At 40.9% G+C, this 21397-nt stretch overlaps 1 protein-coding gene across 4 annotated transcripts in view; it reads left to right on the top strand.

The window, feature by feature from the left end:
• PIK3C3 (phosphatidylinositol 3-kinase catalytic subunit type 3) overlaps nucleotides 1–21397 on the top strand; it is a 132320-nt gene that overhangs the window by 70045 nt on the left and 40878 nt on the right. For all 4 annotated transcript variants that reach the window (XM_075932756.2, XM_075932755.2, XM_075932754.2 and 1 more), the window contains 4 exons: nucleotides 186–255; nucleotides 2217–2281; nucleotides 5886–5970; nucleotides 7893–7967. In XM_075932756.2, coding sequence (XP_075788871.2) covers nucleotides 186–255; nucleotides 2217–2281; nucleotides 5886–5970; nucleotides 7893–7967 — 295 coding nt within the window. The remainder of the gene's footprint in view (nucleotides 1–185; nucleotides 256–2216; nucleotides 2282–5885; nucleotides 5971–7892; nucleotides 7968–21397) is intronic.

Here is a 21397-nt window from a genome sequence, read left to right as displayed (position 1 = left end):
TCATGTCCTTCATGGAGTAGGAAGAGATGAACAGACAGATTTTCATTTATGCTTTATGGCAGGTCTGACCTAAGTTTCCTGGCGAAGGAAATAAGTTAATGCATCAAACCACAGCACAACCCTAACCCCTTTATTAAGTGTTGGATTCTTTTAACTGTTCAATCATGTTTGTGTTTTCCTTGCAGCTGTTGCGTAAAGAGAATCTGGATTTGAAGTTGACACCATATAAGGTGCTGGCTACTAGTACAAAGCATGGTAAGGTTATTTATTTTAAAAAAACACAAACCAAGTATTTGTCACCCTCAGTTTCATTTAATTGGATGCAGACATCATTCACTGGAGGCTTCTTGTTAGTGTCACAGAAGGGTACAGCTGACTTCACATTGTAAGATTTCTTTATAACAAACTGGATAACTTACTTAAAAGCAGATTATTGGTATTTCTTTTTTACCTTCCATCTCCCCTCTCCAGCCTTATTGGCAAGTGTTTGTTTTAAATCTAGTGCAATCAAAACTTGAGACAAATTGTGAAATACTGATTGTCCTTGTTTCAGAGCTAGCTTTATCTCTATTCCCTCTCTGATCTTGGAGGGCACTTCTAGACAGCAAAAAACAGGCAGCTGGGATGTGGCTGACCCAGATCAGCTGATGTGGGTCTACTTGGGATTGTTACCCGGTTTACTGATCACACTACTCAGCCAGCCTACCTGCCCTCTGGGCTGCCCCACAACCCTGATCTGCCTGGCCAGATGCTCTGGTCTCCCACAGCCAAAGCAGGGAGTTGGAGTAACAGACCCCCAACAAAGTAACACAGATGCTGTATTAATTCAGCTCTGGAAGGACTCAGCTATAAGGCTTTGACGGCACCCAGTAACACATCCCCAAAGGGACCAAAACTCCAAATAAATCTGTCTTGCTCTGTATACCAATTTTTGTTTTCAGGTTTCTTCATATGTATCCTCTTAGGGTGGGGAGGCAATTAAGCCATCTGAAGACAAAAGATTGCTTTCCGTTCTTTACATAGACTTCCCCAACGTGGGAATCCTTTGTTTTATCTCCCTATCCCCATGTGTAAAATACCAGATTCAAGATGGCTTCCAGGATCATGTGGCAAGGTCACATATCGTTCTAGGACCGAGGACAGGAAAAACAAACCCATTAACCAATCATTCTCTTCAACACTGGGGCCGTTAGCTTCCTTAAGTATCACTAATGGCTTTCAGTAGTACACTTAGATTAATAAAATAAGTTTACACTTCATATTTCTAACTGCATGTATAATAATGATACGTGCACAGAATTAGAATATACATATTCAGCAGATTGTAACTTTAAAATATGGCACTTGATACATTTTGCCTAAAGCTTCTTTGGAGTTATGCATATTCATAAGACACATTTCATAAAGCATGGGGGGGCGTGTCAGTAGGGCTAAACACTGCAGTGGAGTCCTTGGGACTCAGACTGGAACCAACAAATAATACAAAATCCTATATTATGAAATGCACTAAATAATTTATTTTGACAAATGTTGTTTAGTGATGAGATTTGTTAGTGTAATAGTGAATGTGCTGGGTTCTGTTTAGTAAAACTGATTATATCTCCACAATAGAAGACCTTGCAATAAATTCAGGATGAAAACTAGTAAGTTTGTGTTATAAATGCAAAACTGCAGACTTGAAAATGTCTTGTGATGTACTTGCATTGAAATCTGCTAGAATCTGCTGTGATGTTCATATTTAATACTATCATTATGATTCTTAAAACACATTGAGAAGAGTAAAAAGTGATGACTATCTGTACAGCCTTCTGTAGTAAGCTCTAGTTTTATTTGTATCAAGCAGTAAGGTCTAGGAATCAAGAGAATCAAGTTATAGCTCCAACTTTATTGCTAGTTTGCTGCTTAGCCTTGGGCAAGTTTTGTAAAATTTCTGTATGCTTCTCTATCCATAAAATAGGGCAAATGGTTACTTGCTTAACAGGAGTGAGTAATAGATGAATGTTCATAAAGTACTTAATTTTGTATAGGGTCTTGCACAAATATTTGTGTAGTTGTGACAAATGTATTTAAAATGTACTGGAGCTAAATGTTCACTGGCAAAACCTTGCTGAGTACAGTGACACAAAAGGTGTACAACTTTATTTCTTTACCACAGTTACATTATTTTCTCTTTATTTTGCATCGTCATGAATTGGAATATTGCTTTTGTACCACAGGTTTCATGCAGTTTATTCAGTCAGTTCCTGTTGCTGAAGTTCTTGCTACTGAAGAAAGTATACAGGTACATGATGTGATGCTTGTTTTATTGACTAGCTGATTAGGTGACAAATAAAAGCCATTTTGTCACAATATTTAAACCTTATTTTCCATTCTCTTGGAAAATGTGGATGTGTCCTTTTTTTTTCTTGTTCACTAGGGAACAGGATATTCATAGTGTAGATCTTTTGCATGAGTATTTAATGACTGTAAAACTGTCAGTTATGGACTTCTTTTGAAATAACATATCCTGTTACAGATTGAACCTTTCTGGTCTGGAACTGTATGGTCCAGCTGTTGCTGGACCAGCGTGCCCCAGCAGCCCCTGAGGCTGGCAGCATAATCCTGATGGCCCAAGGGGCTGACCTCCCCTGGTCCAGCACTTCGGGAATGGTCATGTCCCAAGGGTGCCAGACCAGGGAGGTCCAACCTGTACTGTATAACCATAGTGCCTAGAAGCTGAGTCACTGTACAAACCCAGAATAAAAGACATCCCTTGTCTCAAAGAGCTGAGAATTTCTGGGTACCTCTATAGTGCAATCAGGAGGTGCAGGTGCAGCACATATAGGCATTCTGGAGCTAGCGCTCTAAAAATAACAGCGTAGCCACAGAGGCACAAGCAATCTACCATAGTATGTACCCAGAGTCCGTGTGGACAGAACTTTGAATATACACTTGGGCCGCTAGCTTGTGCTGCCACGGATACACTGTGATTTTTAGTGCCCTAGCTCTATCAAAGGTAGCTGAAGCACACCTACACATTCTGGTATCACAGCTTCTGATTGCATTGTTACATTTCTTATGTATAAGACAATTAAATACTGGTTGGAAAGTTGTAATGGGGAATTGTCATCAAGCAGGTGTGTTTCCAGAAGGGCTTCATAGCCCCTGTGCTATTTAATATTTTTATCGATGGCCTAGAACAACGTATAAAATCATTACCAATAAAGTGTGCAGATGACAAACTTTGAGGAGACATAAATACTGAAGAAGACAGGACTGGATTGCTTGGTAAATGGGGCACAAGCAAACAAATTTTTGAGATGGCTTAAGGAACAACTAGTTTAAGTATACATGTAAGAAGGAAAAAAAATGTAGGTCACACACAGGGCGGGGGTTTGGGGAGGGCTCTGTCCTGGAAAGCAGTGACCAAAAATGATTTTGGGCTCACGGTAGTCAGTCAACTGAACATGAGCGCTCATGGTGACACTGGCCAAAAGGCTAATGCAGTCCTTGGATGCATAAAGAGGGAAATCTCATACAGGATTAGAGAGATTATTTAACTGATTTTGGCACTAATGTGACCACTGCTGGAATACTCTGTCCAGTTCTGGTGCCTACAGTTCAGGAAGGATGTTGATAAATTAGAGAAGGTGCAAAGAAGAGCCATGAGAACAGTTAAATGATTGGAATATTTGGTTACTTGGTTATGGTTTATAGTGATAGACTCGGGTCAATCTGTTTAGCTTAACAGGAAGAAGATTGAGGGTGTGACAGTGATAGGGTGTGTGTGTTGCACAGAGTTCATTTGGCACAGACTGGATGTGTGTGTGATAGTGAGACAGTGTATGTATCCTCGCTGCTGCTAGGTAAATTTCTGAGAGAAGCCAAGTGCTGTCTCTTTAAGACAGGAAAATGTCCTCCTGTGTTGTCCTCTGCAGAGATGAGGCATGGGGGGAGCATGTGTGTGAGAGAGCACAAACACTGAAATCTTAGAAACATGCTCTGCCTCTTAAGACAGACACTCCTCTGAGTCACTCACGATCCATACTTCACATTGGAGCAGCTCCGCTGTATGTTTCCCTCTCCTTGACCTCTGATCTGCAGGTCTGGGGTATAGGGACAGAGGGATACCCTGACTTCAGCTCTCACCTCTATCCTCCCCACTGGCTCTGCACAGCTATCAGGTGAATCCTGGGAGCAGGTTGGCTGCAGGATGGAACAAGGTGAGGGGAGGGGTAGCTGAATACAAGCAGCAAGTATGCACGCTCTGCTAATCAGCTGGGAGGACCAGAAAGAAATACTTGGTGGGCCAGATCCGGCCCCTGGCTTTGATTTTTTTCCCACCCCTCCTCTCACTGCATTCCCCTAGTTGTCACCTACCACCTCACATGGGAACCCATACAACTCCTCAAACAACTACATCTGTGTCGATGTGTGGTGTATCTCATCCAGTGCACCCTATGCTCCAATAACAACTATGTGGGTGAAACCAGACAATCACTACATCTCCAAATGAACTCTCACAGGTGGATGATAAAAATGCCATTTCACCAGTGGGTGAACGCTTTGTCTAACCTATTTGGCCTTGTTCTCAAAGGAAACCTGCACAACACTTTCAAAAGATGAGCCTGGGAGCTTAAATTCATAACTCTGCTAGGCATTAAAAATCATGGACTGAACACAGGCACTGGATTTATGGCTTATTACAACAATCAATAACCCCTCTCTGTCTTATGACTTCAGGGCAGTTAATGGGTCACTCTAACTTGAATAGTCCCTTCAAATATAAGCTATCTACTTATGCTAAACTATTTGTTCCACATTGCATTTATCTGTGTCACTCAAAAGTACCTTTACCTTTCCTGACAATGAGCTATGTGTGGATCAAAAGCTTGTCTGGCCATGAAAAGTTGGCCAATAAAAGATATTCCTTCACCCGCCTTATCTCCCTTAATATTCTGGGACCAACATGGCTACAGCTACACGGCATACTAAATTTCCAAGTCATAGCAGAGCAGGACTTTCTCCTGTACAGCACTTAAAAGCCTGCACTTTTATATCTTATATTATCCACAAGGGTTATTCACTTCTGTATCCTGGCTTTTTTAGAAATGTAGGGTACTAGCATCCTGCACATCCTGGAATTGCTTTTCTGTAGCTGATTATTTCATGAAAAAAAACTCCATTGCTCAAGATCAGTGCATGCTTTGGAAATGCTCCAAATTCGACCAAATCAAAACCATTCAGTCGGTGGTTATGAACTACTGTGGTAAAAATCTTAATTCCAATCCAGATTTCAGCGTTACACTTTATGGCTGTTTCTATAACATAACTAGACTTGTTTATTTTGAGTAGCAGTAAGGGGCATAAAATATTAGCATGTAGTTTGTCTAATGTCAGAGTTAAATTATTCTAAGATGTTACCGAACTTTTAGATTAATTTGAATTGCCAGTGCTGTTTAGCTTTTTCTAATCTAGCAGAAAATATATATTTACTGTGGAAGCGTTTTTGATGCTCGTGGTAATTATGCAATAACTCTGCAATGCAAATTTAATGTTATGGGTTATTTTAAAGAAAGCACTTCAGTTTAAGACAAGTGATTTTAAATCTGTTTCTTATTGATGAATAAAAAACTGTGAACAAAGATCTAAACTGAGCATAGCAATGTAGCATGAGCACAAAACTTGCTAGGGATTTTTTTTTTATTGCAGGGCGGGGAGGCAGTTAACATTATATGAAGTTCAAATTTGACATTCTTGTAAGTCGCAGGATTGATACTCCAAGTCTCTCTTCACAGAGCTTGGTATGAATAGATCTACCAAGGACATAAACTGCTAACTTTTCTATCAACTCTGAAGCTATTTCTAAGCTTATGGGATAAGCGAGTGTTTTCATGTCCTTCCAGAACTTCTTCAGAAAACATGCACCAAGTGAGACTGGTCCTAATGGAATAAGTGCAGAGGTGATGGACACTTACGTTAAAAGCTGTGGTAAGTTATTACAAATGTTTACTTCCTGATTTAGATGTGCCATCATTGGCACAAAGGACAATAGTGTACCACCATTAGGTTGTGTCTAAACTACACCCCTCTGCTGACAGAGGGATGTGGATTAGGCACATCGCTATTGCAAATGAGGCAGTGATTTAAATATCCTGCACTTCATTTGAATAGAAATGGCCGCCGTTTTTGTTGACGCAGCACTTTTCTGGCAAAAAGCGGCAGTCTAGACAGGGATTAGTCGACACGGAAAGCCTTTTCCAACTGATCCCTTATGCCTCGTGCAATGAGGTTTACAGAATCGGTCGAAAAAGGCTTTCCTTGTTGATCGATCCCTGTCTAGACTGCCGCTTTTTTCCGGCAAAGTGTCGCGTCAGCAAAAAGCGGCGGCCATTTCTATTCAAATGAAGTGCAGGATATTTAAATCCCCCCTTCATTTGCAATAGTGATGTGCCTAATCTACATCCCTCTGTCGCCAGAGGGGTGTAGTTTAGACACACCCTTAGTGCTGTTGAGTTAGTAATATTCAGAAGCATTGTAGATATAGGCGCTGTCTTTGTGGGTGCTATGGGGCTGCAGCACTCACAGGGAGAAGTTAGTGTATGAAGAGTACCCATCTGCAGCCAAGAACTTCCCCGCTCCCAACTCCCTCTACTCCGCACCTCACGCCTTTGTCAGCTCTGCTCACTAGCTCCTCCCCTATTCTCCCAGCATTTCTGGAGCACTGCACGCAGCTGATTCATGGTATTCAGGAAGCTCCAGAAGGGAGAGGGAGGAGTGGGGATGGGGCGCACTCAGAGGAGGAGGCGGGAAAGAGGTGAGGGGTCAAGGGAAGGGATGTAATGGGGGCAGAGTGAGGAAAGAGCAGGGGGCAGGGCTTGCGGAGAAGGAGTATGGTTGAGGCTTACATTAGGAGAGGGGAAGGTTGAGCACCCTCAGGCTACACAGGAAGTCAGCACCTATGATTGCAGGTGGAATTTATTTAAAAAATAATAATCAATATATAACTCATTTTTTTAAATATCTGAAAGGAGAGGAATTTATCGTTTAAGTAGGAGAATAGCAAAGTGATCCTGATAAATAATGGATAACCAATGGATACCTCTTTTATTTCCCAGACATACCTTGCAATCAAGTATTTTCTTGCTTAACATGAGGCCAGCATGTAGAGTCCCCTGCCTTTAGCCTGCACTTAACTTGGGTTCAGGTCAGAATTAAAGCAGTTTCTGCTTTTTCAGCTTAAGCTTTATTGCATGTAACCCCAATTATCACAGGGGACTTTGTCGCTATTTTGGGCTCTCCTGGTTAATGGTGAATTCTAATTAGAGTAGGCTAGAAAACAGAGAGATCTCCCTGGTGATAAACATCAAAACTTTTTTTTTTAAGTTCCACACCCCAGTGAACCATCACACTTGAACTTTTTTGTAGGAAGGTTCTCAAGAGAAAACTCAGTTTCAGGCTGATCAATTTTTTTTTCAGCTTCCCATCTGGACCTCTCTTATGCATTTCACCCATTTCATTCATAAATACAGTATTCAATTTGTGAAACCGAAAGGGAGGTTTACAGGCTGCCTAACTGGGAGGCAGAAAACCTGGCCATATAACCTCCCTTCCCCTGCAAGATCCAGGATCCAGAGCTCTCTGGTTCTCCAGCTCCTTAAGCGAAGCGGGATGATCCACCTTAGCAGCCCTCTGGGAAAACTTTGTGGCACTGAGATTGGCAAGCGCTTTCCAAATGGGGAATGAGGAGCTGGACCCTCCCAGCCAATCAGATGTTTTCCCATAAAAAAGGCCAGTTCATCCATTTTCAAGACTTAAGCTAAGGACAAACTACTACTATCAGCAGTCTGGAACCCATTGGTGTTCAGGACAAGGAATATTTTCAGTTATTTGTAATTTACTTGTCCTTGCAGCTGGTTATTGTGTTATTACCTATATCCTTGGAGTTGGAGACAGGCATCTGGATAATCTCTTGCTAACAAAAACAGGTAATTCTTTTTTAATCACTTTTACTTTATAAATTTGTTAGTTGCTTACTTTAAATACTATACTGTCATTTTGCAAACATATCTTTACATAATGTTTTACTGAATTTTATTTTCTGGGCACTGTAGCATCCAACAAAGTGATAGTTGTAGATTAGCCTGCTGGTTGGTTTTTGGAGGAGGGGAGGTTTTTTTTTTTAATTTTAAGGCTATATCACACCTTTTAAAGTTGACTTGTTTGTAATTAATAGCCTGAGATTGAATGTATAATGAAGTAGTAAGTTAAGAGTCGAGTGCATCATACACAAAATTAAATACTTATTTCACAATGAATGTGAAATGAGTGCATGTTGGGTATTGATGTCAGTAGAAAGGTCTTGCTAGAGATTTATACAGCAGGACTCTGTTAATTGCAGTTAAATGCAAATGTTCTTATACACAATGCATTTTGCAATAATATTGAAATTCCTGTTCCATACCAATTAAAGACTGCTGAAAGTTTTGTTAGTTTCTAAATTTTTTGAGTAAAATGTGCGTTGCTGGAAAACAACATTTCACAGATTAAAATGAAATTGTGTTGCTTATTGTATCTGCCTTTCTAATTTTATTCACAAATCAGGAAATTTGACACTGACAACATAAATCATGTTCAGAAGCATCAATACTTTTTCAAGTTTTAACTGAGATGATAGAAAAATTATGAAGTTAATGGGTAATTAGAAAGTAATGCTTGCAAAAAAAGTCCTAATTGTTCTTTTTAAAACTGTGTGACAGAGCCTATGAAAAATTAAGCAATCTCAAAGCAATTTCAGGATCTATTAATTGTGTGCCTTTTGTTAAAGAGAGTTTGTATAGACAGATTTGGCAGCTATTATGCCCTCATGCATTCCAAATACAGTACAAGTTTAAACATGTTTTTGGAAGAGTTATATTGAAATTTGAAAATCTTTTGATTATTACACTAAGGTATCCTTGCTTGTTCCTGAGGCGCTAATATTGTTTTTAACTCAAACGTGGTTCCGTGTGTCCTCATGTCAGTTCTCAGAAATGTAATGCTGTACCAAAAACTGTTAACATGTCTTTAATATCACAAGATTAAACAAATTAACACACACCCAAAAATAACTTTTGGTATATTCACTAATCTTATAATTTTAGTTTACATTGTTATCTTTGCAGGAGTAATTCTCACTAATGCTCATGTCCTGTTCCACTGCAGTCCTCTAATTACATAATTGAACCTGTAGTCTTTAATTACATGGTCATAGTCATTTATCAAATAAAGCATAAGAGATCCTTTTTTCTAGACTCTTTAATACATGCTTAGAATCCTTATTTTTTATATATATATTTCTGATTAATTTTGTTATAATTATCTACTCAAAGGTATAAAAATTACATGAAATGCTTGTTTAAAAAAAAAGTACATTGATAAACTTAAACAACAAATAGACTAGTAGCACCTTAAAGACTAACAACCCACGAAAGCTCATGATACCATCTGCATGTTTTATTTTTCTTTAAGGTGCTACTAGTCTATTTGTTGTTTTTCCTGTTACAGACAGGCTACCGGCCTGCAGGCTACCTGTTAACTCGGCTACCGGCTTAAGTACATTGAAGTTGAGAGAGAGAGAGTCTGAAAAAATTCATAAGCACAGATTTCAAAAAAGCAAATAGGCAAAGAGAGAAGTTATAAAGAAAAGGAAATGGGCAAATACGTTTTTTAAAACAATAGCCACATGTGTGTTTGAAAACATTTACAATTGAGTTAGACTCTCCAACTTTTGCACTAGATAGCCTTTGTTACTATGAAGTTATACTTTTAAAACTCATTGTTCCTACCTACCCTTCTGTATCCTATTGTTGAACTTGTTGCATCCTGTGTTAAATGACTATCGCTTATCAGCTCTTAGAGGCAGTGATCATATAACATAGTTGTAGTGGTTTATGTCTCACTAGTTAAGCATGATTGTTGTCCTGCTTAAACTTTCTTAGTAGGGTAGTTTAGCCATTGGCAAAACCTTTCCTCTTACCTTTCTCAGGTAAACAAGAGTCCAACAGAACTGAAGTCCACAAACCTTCACTCTTTGGTGAAAGTTCCATGGTGGAGGGGATCACAGACAGTTCTTTGCTAAACACACAGAGTTCCCAGAGTTCTGACCCTCACATGCTGCTTAGTCGTCTTCTCAAACTATTCCACAAGCTCTTTTTCTGTAGTCTCCCTCCATGGTTTCCTCTCAGATCAAGTCTCTTCACTTCAGGTTCTCTCCTTATTCTGAGAAGGTTACTTAGGGTCCTAGCCCCGTTCCCAGAAACTTTGTGTCTCAGCCTAAGCTCTCTAGAACCTCCAAGTCCCAGAATTCATTTGATCACGGCTTCAACAGTAGTTGGATTGTACCGAGCCTTGGTTTGTGCGTGTCCTTAAAGCCAGTACACCCTTAGACATGTTCTTTGTATAACACTTAGCAAAAAAGGCTCCCCTAAGAGGCTGCAGTCAGGGAGGGGAGTCTCTTTTGCTAAATTACATAACAGTTGAAGTCAATCTATGAGTCAGAAACTCAGCACCTCTGTTTATCTAGGTATTTAAGGACCCAAAATAAAGAGTCAGTTTCTGGAAATGTTAGCTTCTCTGCAGTTCTCTGTAAAAGGGGGTATTCTGTATTTACTTTCCAAAGTGTATGAGGCTTCAATAAAAAAGGGCAGAGAATTAAAGCCAATTCAATGGGGAGATGGCAACAGGATTTCAGACCGCTATGCTCCTTTACGGTTGCCAACTTCCTAATCACACAAAACTGGACACCCCCGCCTAGAAGTCCCGCCCCTTCTCTGACGCCCTGCCCATCTTGGCCAACTCATCTCGGCCGCTCCGTCTCCCCTCTTTGTCATTAGCTCTCCTCTACCCTCACTCACTTTCATGGGTACTAGGCAGGGAGTTGGGGTGCAGGAGGATGAGAGCTCCAGTTGGATGTGCAGGCTCTGGGCTGGAGCTGGAGCTGAGAGGTTTGGGATGTAGAAGGGGACGCGGGCTGGGGTAGGGATTGAGATGAGGGAGCGGGCTCGCGGCACTGGATCCTGGCTACACAGGCACCCCGTTACACCACTGACAGGACTTTGAATGGCCTGGTCAGTGGTATTGACTAGATCTACCAGGGTCCCTTTTCGACCAGGTGTTCCAGTCTAAAACCAGACACCTGGCAACCTTAAACTTCCTAAACACACTTTCTTGGAGAGGGTGGTTTTGTAGGGACAGGAATGGAACATGAAGCTGTACTTGATCCTGCCATGAGGGCGGGGGACTAGACTCGATGACCTCTCAAGGTCCCTTCCAGTCCTAGTATTCTATGAGTCTGATTCTACGTATTTTAGATGTCAGCTAGAAAACTTTCTTAGCCACCTCCTTTATGAGCTTAGCAATTACCCATGCAAAATGTTCTGCATATTCACAGAATGATTTTCCAAGGCTCATAATTCATCCCGGAGCCTGAATCCCCAACTGGAGCCTTCATCCCTCTCCTGCACCCCGACTCTTTGCACCCCAGCCCAGTGAAAGTGAGTGAGGGTGGGGGATGGAGAGATCAGGGTGCGGGGCCTCAGGAGCACAGCAAGGGCAGGGAAGGGGTGTTCTGTTTTATACTGATTAGAAAGTTGGCAGCCCTGAGGCTGTACCTTTTTCAGTTTATGGCAAATAAAATGTATGTCTATGGTCTTGACGGAACTTTAGGAAGTTTGAGCTAGTCACACACAATTTCTGATAATCTGGTATCTATATTAAGTTTAACAAGTCTGAAAACCTCCCAAATGACTTGTGTCTGGAGGAGTACAAGACAATGGTTTTCAACCTTTCTTTATGTACAGATCCCTAAAAAAATTTCAAGGGGGGGTATGGACCTCTTTGGAAATCTTACACCTAATCTGTGGATTTCCATGGGTCCACAGATTGAAAAATATTGGTCTAGCTTTCTAGCATTCAATACATGCCTGCCATCTAGAATTTGACACCTTAGGGACTAACAAAAATATATAGTATCATAAGCTTTCATGGGTAAAACCCACTTCTTCAGATGATGAGCTGCAGTGGAAATAACGGAGCCAAGATTTTTGTAACAGGGAGGGGGGAGAAGTACCTGTCAATTGGAGGACCCGTGCTAATGGCGCTAATTAAGTGGTCTGGAAGTGTTCCATTCTTTGCTTTTGATGTGAAAATGCAGTTGTTAAAGACAGGGGAACCTGGCTTTATAATGCAACATCCAGTTAATGCCTTAGCTCAATCTCAGGGAAACAGTGTCAGATTTGTAGATTAAGACCAATTCTGCATGCTCTTTCTCTAATTGGCTGGTGAAATTCCTTTGTAGAAGGATGGCTACTTTTAAATCCTTGATGCTGTGACCAGACAGGTTAAAATATTCCTCTACAAGGGTACGTCTAGACTACCGCGTTTTGTCGACGGAAATTTTGTCGACAGATACTGTCGACAAAACTTCCGTCGACAATTTGCGTCCAGACACATGGAGTTCTGTCGACAAAGCGCTTTGTCGACAGAACTCCGTAGTCTGGACGCAGTGTTACAGGCAATAACACCTTCTGTCGACAGAGTTCTGTCGACAGAAAGTGTTATGCCTCGTAAAATGAGGTATACCAGCGTCGACAAAATTGCGGAGTTCTGTCGACGTTATGTCGACAGAACTCCGCGGTAGTGTAGACTCTGGTATTGTTTTGTCGACAAAACTAGGTAGTCTAGACACACCCCAAGTTTATGAAGCTCTGATTTTGTTAAAAAAACAGTAAGCAAATGGTCTGGTAGCACTTTATAGACTAACAAAACATGTAAAGGGTTTCATGAGCTTTCGTGGGCACAGCCCACTTCTTCTGGTGACCAGAGTTATGATTAGAGGATAAGGAAACTTGAAATAAATAGGAGAAGAAGAGGGAAGGAGGAAGAAAAATGTTCTGTCGCCCACCCTCCTACCTCTATGCATAAAGTATCAGGAGAAAGGGTGTTAAACCTGAGTAGATAAAGATCAGTCAGTGGATGGATAAGGCAGGATCCTTCCTTATTACCATCCTTATGGTATCCTTCCTGCCTTATCCATCCACTGACTTTTAACTTTATCTACTCAGGTTTAACATCCTTTCTCCTGATACTTTATGCATAGAGGTAGGGGGTGGGCGACAGAAAATCTTTCTCTCCCCCTACTTCCCTGCTCCTATTTATTTCGAGTTTCCTTATCCTCTAATCATAACTCCGGTCATCTGAAAAAGTGGGCTGTGCCCATGAAAGCTCATGATACCATCTACATGTTTACCATCTATAAAGTGCTACCAGACCATTTGCTTGCTGGGGTTTTTTTTTTCTGTAACAGACTAACTCGGCTACCCCCTGAAGCTCCTGATTTTGTTAAGAAACACTTAAGCATTAATGCAGAGAGTGAATTTTAATATGCAATGAATCTCTTACCTAAAGCTCTTTAGTAAACATTTTGCTTGTTTCCTGGGTGTTGTGTTCCTTTTTATCAGTTTTAAATTCATGTTTATAGCTAGCATGAAGCTTTAACAAAATATCTTTGTACCCAAACACTACTTCTTCTTTGTATTTGCTTTTTGTAATGTTTCCATTTGCTCTTTGTATTGTGAATGTGTGAAATGTCTTTGGATAGAGTCTGTATGAAAAGCTGCAGAAAACAAAAGACCCAACCTACAACACATGAAAATCCTTACACTGGAAAATCCTAAACAGTGCAGCAGAGGGCAGTACTTATCCATGATAAATTCCAATTGAAATTCCTCTTATCTCTGAGTTGTAATATATACTCTGTTTTATTATCTGATAATATGGGCTTGACTGTACATTCTTCCTTACTGGTTTCTTCTGTGACTGGTATGATGGTTTCTCAATGTCTTAAATTCTGAATCAGTCTGAGGGGGAAAATATATAAATTGATATCTAAAGACCAAAACTTTAACAGGATTCAAAAAAGAGCTAGATAAATTCATGGAGGTTAGGTCCATCAATACTTATTAGCCAGGATGGGTAGGAATGGTGTCCCTAGTCTCACTGATTCCTATGCATTAATTACTTGCTTCTAAAGCCAGGATCAGTCACTATACCAGCAACTATGTAATGGGACGCTTCATCTTCCAGTGAAATATGCAGTTTCAAACAACATCAACCGATCATTGCTGCATATGTTGAATATCCTAATACTGGTACTGGAATGCTGTCAGTCAGCATGTCCTTTGCTACCCTAGAAAACTGCAAGCTGCAAAGCTGAATTCTAACAGATTTGATGGAATGCACTTAAAAAGAGTTAAGTTCCCAGATGTTGCAGCTTTTTGAAACAACTAATCTTAAAACTTTTATCTCTACCATTTATTAACGGCAACTGGCTTTGAAGGTATTGTTTTCTTTTGCTTTTCTCCACCCCTTTTATTTTTTTATTTATTTAAAGCATGGATCCATTCTGCCTGGATGAGTAAAACAAGTTGCCACGTGAATGGAAATAGAAACGTTGGTCCTGACTTTTATTTGCCAGCCCAATAAAGCATGCTCAGAATCTCAAGTGTGTATGTGCACAGGCACATTATTCTTGAGTCTAAGGACTTAATGAATTCAAGGAGGCTACGTCTAGACTGGCCCCTATTCCGAAATATACCTGAAAGTAGGAATAAGAGATCCTCCGGAAAAGGGCTTTATTCCGGAGGATCGCGCCAGTCTAGACGCTTTTTTCCGGCTTTTCCCCAAGCCGGGAAAAAAGCGGCGGACATGTTTATTTAAATCCTGCGGGGGATATTTAAATCCCCCGCGGATTTCCCTATTCTGAAGTTGGAAATTAACATGCCTTTTCCAGAGAAGGGGCCAATGTAGACGTAGCCGGATTGTACAAGCTGTGAACTTTATGGAGGAGCTTTAGCATGAATGGGGACCCCATTCTGACATTGTTGATCTCATTTGGAGAGTGTTGCCAAGTCAAAACAGGAGACAATGGCACGCTTAAACAGTTTCTTGTGCCTGATACAAGCCCTTTGGTGATGTCAACTTTTCTTCATTGTTACAGTTGGACAGCCCAATGCAGCTCTTCTAAGGAGGAAACAAAATGAAAGGTGGTAGGGTTCCAGATGCTCCCCCAAAATAGTGCAGCTATTACAAGTAGGGATGTTAACATAGATCTGTGTACATGGTTAACCGATGAGCCTTGCCTACCCCCAAGGATATGAGTACCCATCATTCAGAAGGGACGGGGGTGCGCGTGCGCGCACACGCACTGCCTCTGATATAAAGGTGATGGGAGGTGGTAGCCGGTGCGCGTACTGATGCCCATGAAACTGCCTGCCACACAGGCAGACAGCAGCAGGGGGTGAGCAGAAACAGGCAGGAGCCCGTGCTCACTCAATCTGGTTTAAAAGCCAGCTCACCGGCTTCTGCAGAGCCCCCCACATGTAAATATGTAACTGCTGAAAATTTCAACGGTTACACATTTGCAAAAATAAACTCTATTTTAATATCCCTAATTATAAGTTGATTTTCTGAATTTACCAAACCTTGCACTATGTAAAATAAAACTTTAAAAGATACTTTGATCACAATTTGAGAGGAAGCAAGAGAGAACATAGTGGCTTGGGAGGAGCTCCCTGTAAACCAGGGGTGGGGAACCTGGATTGGGAGCCAATGACCCACAGAAAAATCAGTCGGGGATGACACACAAGTGAGAAGCAAAAAGCAAACACCTCACTAATGTGGCACCTGACTGAGAAGGAGGAAGACGCTCCCCACGTTCCCCTCCACACTAGAGCCTTGGGGAGTTTGTCCTAATAGATTGTGTGTGCTCCAATGCCGGGGCTGAGGTTCCCCACCCCTGCTGTAAACATCTGCAAATCAGTGATTCTGAATGATGGGTACTCATACTCTTGGGGAGGCAAAGGTCTTCCAGAGGGAGCAATAAGAATACAAACTAAAATTTTAGACAAATGACTTGTTTATACTGCTCTCTATTATACACTGAAATGAAAGTACAGTATTTGCACTCTTAATTGTTTTTATAATATGATAAAAATGAGAATAGTGTGCTCCGACATGATGTATATTATGTCTGATTTTGTAAGCAAGTCATTTTTTAAAATCTGATGTAATTTGGGGTACACAAGACAAATCAGACCCCTGGATAAGGGGTACACTAATCTGGAAATGTTTAGAGCCACCACTCCAAACCCCTCCTTAAAACTCCTTTTTATGTTATGCCTATAAAACCATCAGCCTTGTCCTTGTCCTGAGACCGCTGCCTATCATGCTGACTAATATTGTCTCCTTGTTTTCTTGGATTCCCCTGACAGGAGCCATTGATCTCTAGTCTTATACTTCAATTGTGAGCCCTTTAAAGTAGGGGATTGTCTTACTCTTCTATGTTTTATACAGTGCTCAATATAATGGGGTTCTGATCTATGACTAGGGCTTCTAAATTCTACAGTAATACAAATACATGTGCAGAATATTTCTTACGGGATTACCTTAAAGATTTTTGTCAGTGTGCTAGGATTCATCATCTGGACACAGAATACATTTTAACGATAAGCACATCACATTTTGCACTCTTTTCTCCTTCACTTATCTACTCAGACACAGAATGGCCTGGTCTGTACTGGTAAAATGTGCACTTGTAGAATGGCATTGGTGTTGAATTAACAGAGGTAGCGATGAGAGAGAATTATGAATTGTAATTTTCCAGCAGAGTGCAGCCACCATCAGGGTTCTATTGCTCTCTTAGCTGAGGGAGACCTTTTAATGGTGGCAACATAATTCTAGGGAAAATTGAATGTGACCAACTCATTTTCATGAGAGGACGTTCCCCCCTTTTGGCCGTAGCTCACCTTTCAGAGCATAATTTTAGCTACATAATAAATACAGGATCCTGGAGAGCAATTTTTCAAAATTACCATGGAAGCTGTAGTTTATAAAAAGAAAAAAGTTAATACCATCTTCAAAATTTAAATTCAGAGAATCAGATAATTACCTTCCTCAAAATGGGGTGAGATGAATCTGGAGTCGCTTGAGGGGATTTTGAGCTTATTAAAATGTAAGAAGCCCTTTGGCGGTATTGTTAAAAATCTAATTTGAATTTGTGTGGTAACTTTCAGTCAAGGACTTCCAGACACCCAAGAGACTTTAAGTAGTTCAGTCTCATAATACTCCAGTGAAGAAGATAGACTTCATAGGAAACAAAACACCTGTTAGTGAAAATGCATCTATCTTGAAACTGCAGGTTTTAAAGTCTCAGACAGGTAGCCGTGTTAGTCTGTAACTGAAAAAACAACAGAAGCTCACGATATTATCTGCATTTTTTGTTAGTATCTAAGGTGCTGCAGGACCATTCTTTTTGAGGGTTTTTTTCTGAAACTGCAGGGTAATTTCAATAGGTGGAGTGTAGTTTCCTGACACAGAATTTGGACAGCGTCCTGTTCTTGTAACAAGACAAAACAGACAAAACCAAATGCATTTGTATCATAAATTAATGGGATCTAAGTGTTCTGTCTTACTAGCACCTGTGTTGTCTTGTTGCACTTATTCAGTAGTGAGTTAATGGAAAGACCACTCCTTGAGGCAATGAGTTTTTCTTGGTAGTTGCCCATTTAACTGCTGTACTTCTGCTTCATTTTCAAGAATCGGATGAGGAGACAACACTGGTGAAGATGCAGGTATTATTACTTGAGCATATGGGGACAGAGTTTTAAAACTGAACATTTGGGGAAGGGGGTTTCCTTCCAGTCTACCACCACAACCTGTATTTAGGGGGCTCAAATAACATTACTTATATATACAGTATCTAATTTGCAGGTGGAGTTTAAAATAATCCAGCTATGTAAATACTTGCTACACCCACAAATAGATTCAGGTACAAAATGAAGTCTTGGCTAGGATTGTGCTGAAAAAACAAGTGATTAAGTGGCCTACTTTTATTGATGGGAGGGCAGGTACACATCTGAGCCCCAAAGCTTCTTTGAATTGTATTTATTTGAGGATTTAAAATCCTTAATCTAGGAAAATTCATTTGCTCTTTAAAGATTAGCAAATTACTTGCATATTCTATAAAAAAGGCAGGTAACCTCCTAAAATTGGGAAGTCAGGGAAGATATTTCTTCAGCCACATTTAACTCCATTTCTAACTGCTCTGTGTGGACTTACCTCTCCCCCATTCAACTACCCTTGGATTGGATCGGACTCTGTGGGTATTTTCTTAGCTAGGTATAAAACTCTGGTCTCTGGAGTCCCAGCTGAATGACTTAATCATCAGAGCCTCCTTCTAATTTTAAAGTGTCTCTCAGAGTTAAGCTGTTACAACAAATTCAGAAAAGCTGGATTAGTAGCTAGAGCACAGGTGTGATATAGTAGTCAGAATAAATTCACTTTATCCCATGGCACTATATTTGGAAGGAAGGGACTATAATTGTATTTTGTCGAATACCGGGGTTTTCAGTTGCCTTTAAAAGAAATGTTTACTACAGTGTCCACACTGGCTCACCATTGATCTGTAGGGTGGGAGGATTGATGCCCTATATCAGGCTTTCCAGTCTTATACAGATTGTACTGAAAAGTACGGACATGGCTCTTGAAAATGTTTCTTTCCCATCAAATTACCTAATTTCCAGGAAACTTTCAAATAAGAGTTTCCAAATTTTGTCATGTTGCAGAAAAATCAGGATAACTTCTGAAATGGGTTCAGTGGACTTCAGCTGTGATTTGTAGTGGAGGCTATTTTCAGGCATTGTAGCGTCTGTTAAATCTGAGCAGTTCAAAATTAGTGGTGCATTGAGTACCACCAATTTTGGAGGAAACTGGTTAAAGTCGATTAAAGCGTCAGGAAAGAATATCTAAGAAGTTTTGGATGGCTCTTACATCCTTTCCTTCAAGCGTGTCTCAGTAAATAGTTATATTAATAATTAAAGGAGCCTAAGAACTTCCAAACTGAAGGTCAGTAACTGCGTACAAATGGTGGAAACTCTGGAGAAAAATGCAAATGTTTTATATTAGAATAAAAATGTTACTTAGATCAAGGAGAAAAAATCCTTCTCAAGCTGATAAAATTTTAGATCAGTATCACTTTATTCATAGCCCTTGTTGCTTAAGGAAAGTGTATGTGTTAACTTTTGTTTCACAGCACTACAGTTATTGTTTTGTTAGCTATTTTTTAGCACCCACGATTCATTAGGTGCATTCTGAACACTTAATCATAAAAAACAAGTGCATAAGAAGTGTATGTTGAGAACTGTTGGTTAGTATTATGGACTTGGTGACGCGAGAGAGGGGAGCATGGGATCCAAGTAGAGATGTTTAAGTGTGAATGACTAATCATTTAGCCAATAAGTAGGTGCTTATCCGTTAACAATGTTTACACTCAGAAAAGCCTCCTCTTCCAGAGCTGGGTAGGCAAGGGCTGCCAGCTCTGCTCCCGGGGAGGAGGCTCCACTGCCAGGATTTTCAGTGGTTACATAGTTACCCTAATACACAATTTGTAACATCCCTAGATCCAAGGGTAGGAAAAAGAGCAGAGTCAACCCACAGAATTTATTGAAGTGAGAAATAAGAGAGATGAAAGTGGAAGACTAAGTGACAGAAAAGACCATGGATCTTGATAATACTGAAGGTTACAGGAAGTTCAGGTGACTGGGTGGGTGGGTGAGTGTGTGTTGCTAACGTTAACTAGAACAATGGCTCTTTTGCTGAAATAGTTGGTTTTGCAGTTAAAAAGGAAGCTAAGAGTACCATGATGCTCCATCTTTTTTTAGTTTAATTAAATGCTACCTCAACATTGTTGTTATGCACATCAAGGGTACAATACGATTGAGAAATGTACTAAACTGTGGAACTGTTTATATAAGACAAAAGTTACTGAAAGGACCATTTCCAGTAAGACACATCTAGTTAATGCCATCTCTTTAAAATATCTCTCACGTTTTCCAAGTACAAGTATTTTCCCCCCAATCTTAAATACTTCGCAACTTCTAGCATCTAGCAGCTACTGATCTGGTTAAGTTGGATAGGTGATAATATCTTTGAGGTGACCCTTGGTGATGTGGCTTTCTTCAAGATCACAAAGCAAGCTGGTGGTAGACTGCTGTAGAACCCCAATATCCTAACTCCTAATCCCCAGCACTAGACATGTAGGACACTATCACTGCTTTTAAAAGTTTCAGAGGGGTAGCCGTGTGAGTCTGTAACTGGAAAAACTTAAACAACAAATAGTGTTGCAGCACCTTAGAGACTAACAGAATGTGTAGCTGGTATCATGAGCTTTCGGGAGCACAACCCACTTCTTCAGATGAATGGAGTTTAAGGGGTCAGTCCAGTTTTCAAATAAATAGCACCGGGGGGGACGGAGAGAGAGGAGAAAAAAGAAGAAAAAAAGGGGGGAAGAAATTGTCAGAGTGTCCATGCGAAATGAAGCGGATAAGAATACTAAGTATTCTCTGAGGGTATGTCTACACTACAGCACTAATTCGAACTAACCTAATTCGTATTAGTTAATTCGAACTAAGCTAATTCGAACTAGTGCATCTAGATGTAAAAACTAGTTCGAATTAGCATTTTGCTAATTCGAACTAGCATGTCCACATTGAGTGGACCCTGAACCGAGGTTAAGGATGGCCGGAAGCAGTGCCGGCAGGGCATCAGATTAGGACTTAGAGCGTGGAGCTGCTGTCTCAGGCTAGCCGAGGGCTGTGCTTAAAGGGACCCGACCCCCACCCCGGACAGACAGTTCTCAGAGGTTCCCCGCTCGCTTGTCTAACTCGATGAGGGACAGCAAAGCAGTCCTGGCTTGGAGTGCCCTGAATGCCCACACTTGGCACATCACAGCACTTGGCCATCAGCCCGGCTGCACTTGCCGCAGGCTGCCATCCGGGGGGAGGGGTCAATTGGGGGGCTGCAGGAGAGCTTCCACTCCGAGGAGCCCGCAGAGCCACCCCAGTCCTCCCCATCGGGGGCTCGTACCCCATTCCTCCCTCATCTCCTTGCACTTACCCCCCCCAGCCCCCCTTCCTGACGTACAAAATAAAGGACACGTGTTCAAAAATAGAAACTCTCTTTATTGAACAAAACTCGGGGAGACTGGGAAAAGGAGGTGGGAGAGGGGAGGGCAACTAAAATGATCAGGGGTTTGGAACAGGTCCCTTATGAAGAGAGGCTAAAGAGACTGGGAGTTCTCAGCTTAGAAAAGAGGAGGCTGAAGGGGGATATGATAGAGGTCTATAGAAGCACAAGTGGTGTGGAGAGGGTGCATAAAGAAAGTTCTTCATTAGTTCCCATAATAGAAGGACTAGAGGACACCAAATTAAATGAATGGGTAGCAGGCTTCAAACTAATAACAGAAAGTTCGTCTTCACAAAGCAAGTAGTCAACCTGTGGAACTCCTTGCTGCAGGAGGCTGTGAAGGCTAGAACTAGAACAC

The sequence above is a fragment of the Pelodiscus sinensis genome, chromosome 6 (genome assembly GCF_052426305.1).
Source record: "Pelodiscus sinensis isolate ZL-2025 chromosome 6, ASM5242630v1, whole genome shotgun sequence".
Taxonomy (NCBI): domain Eukaryota; kingdom Metazoa; phylum Chordata; order Testudines; family Trionychidae; genus Pelodiscus; species Pelodiscus sinensis.
This window is presented reverse-complemented; position numbering and strand designations above follow the sequence as displayed.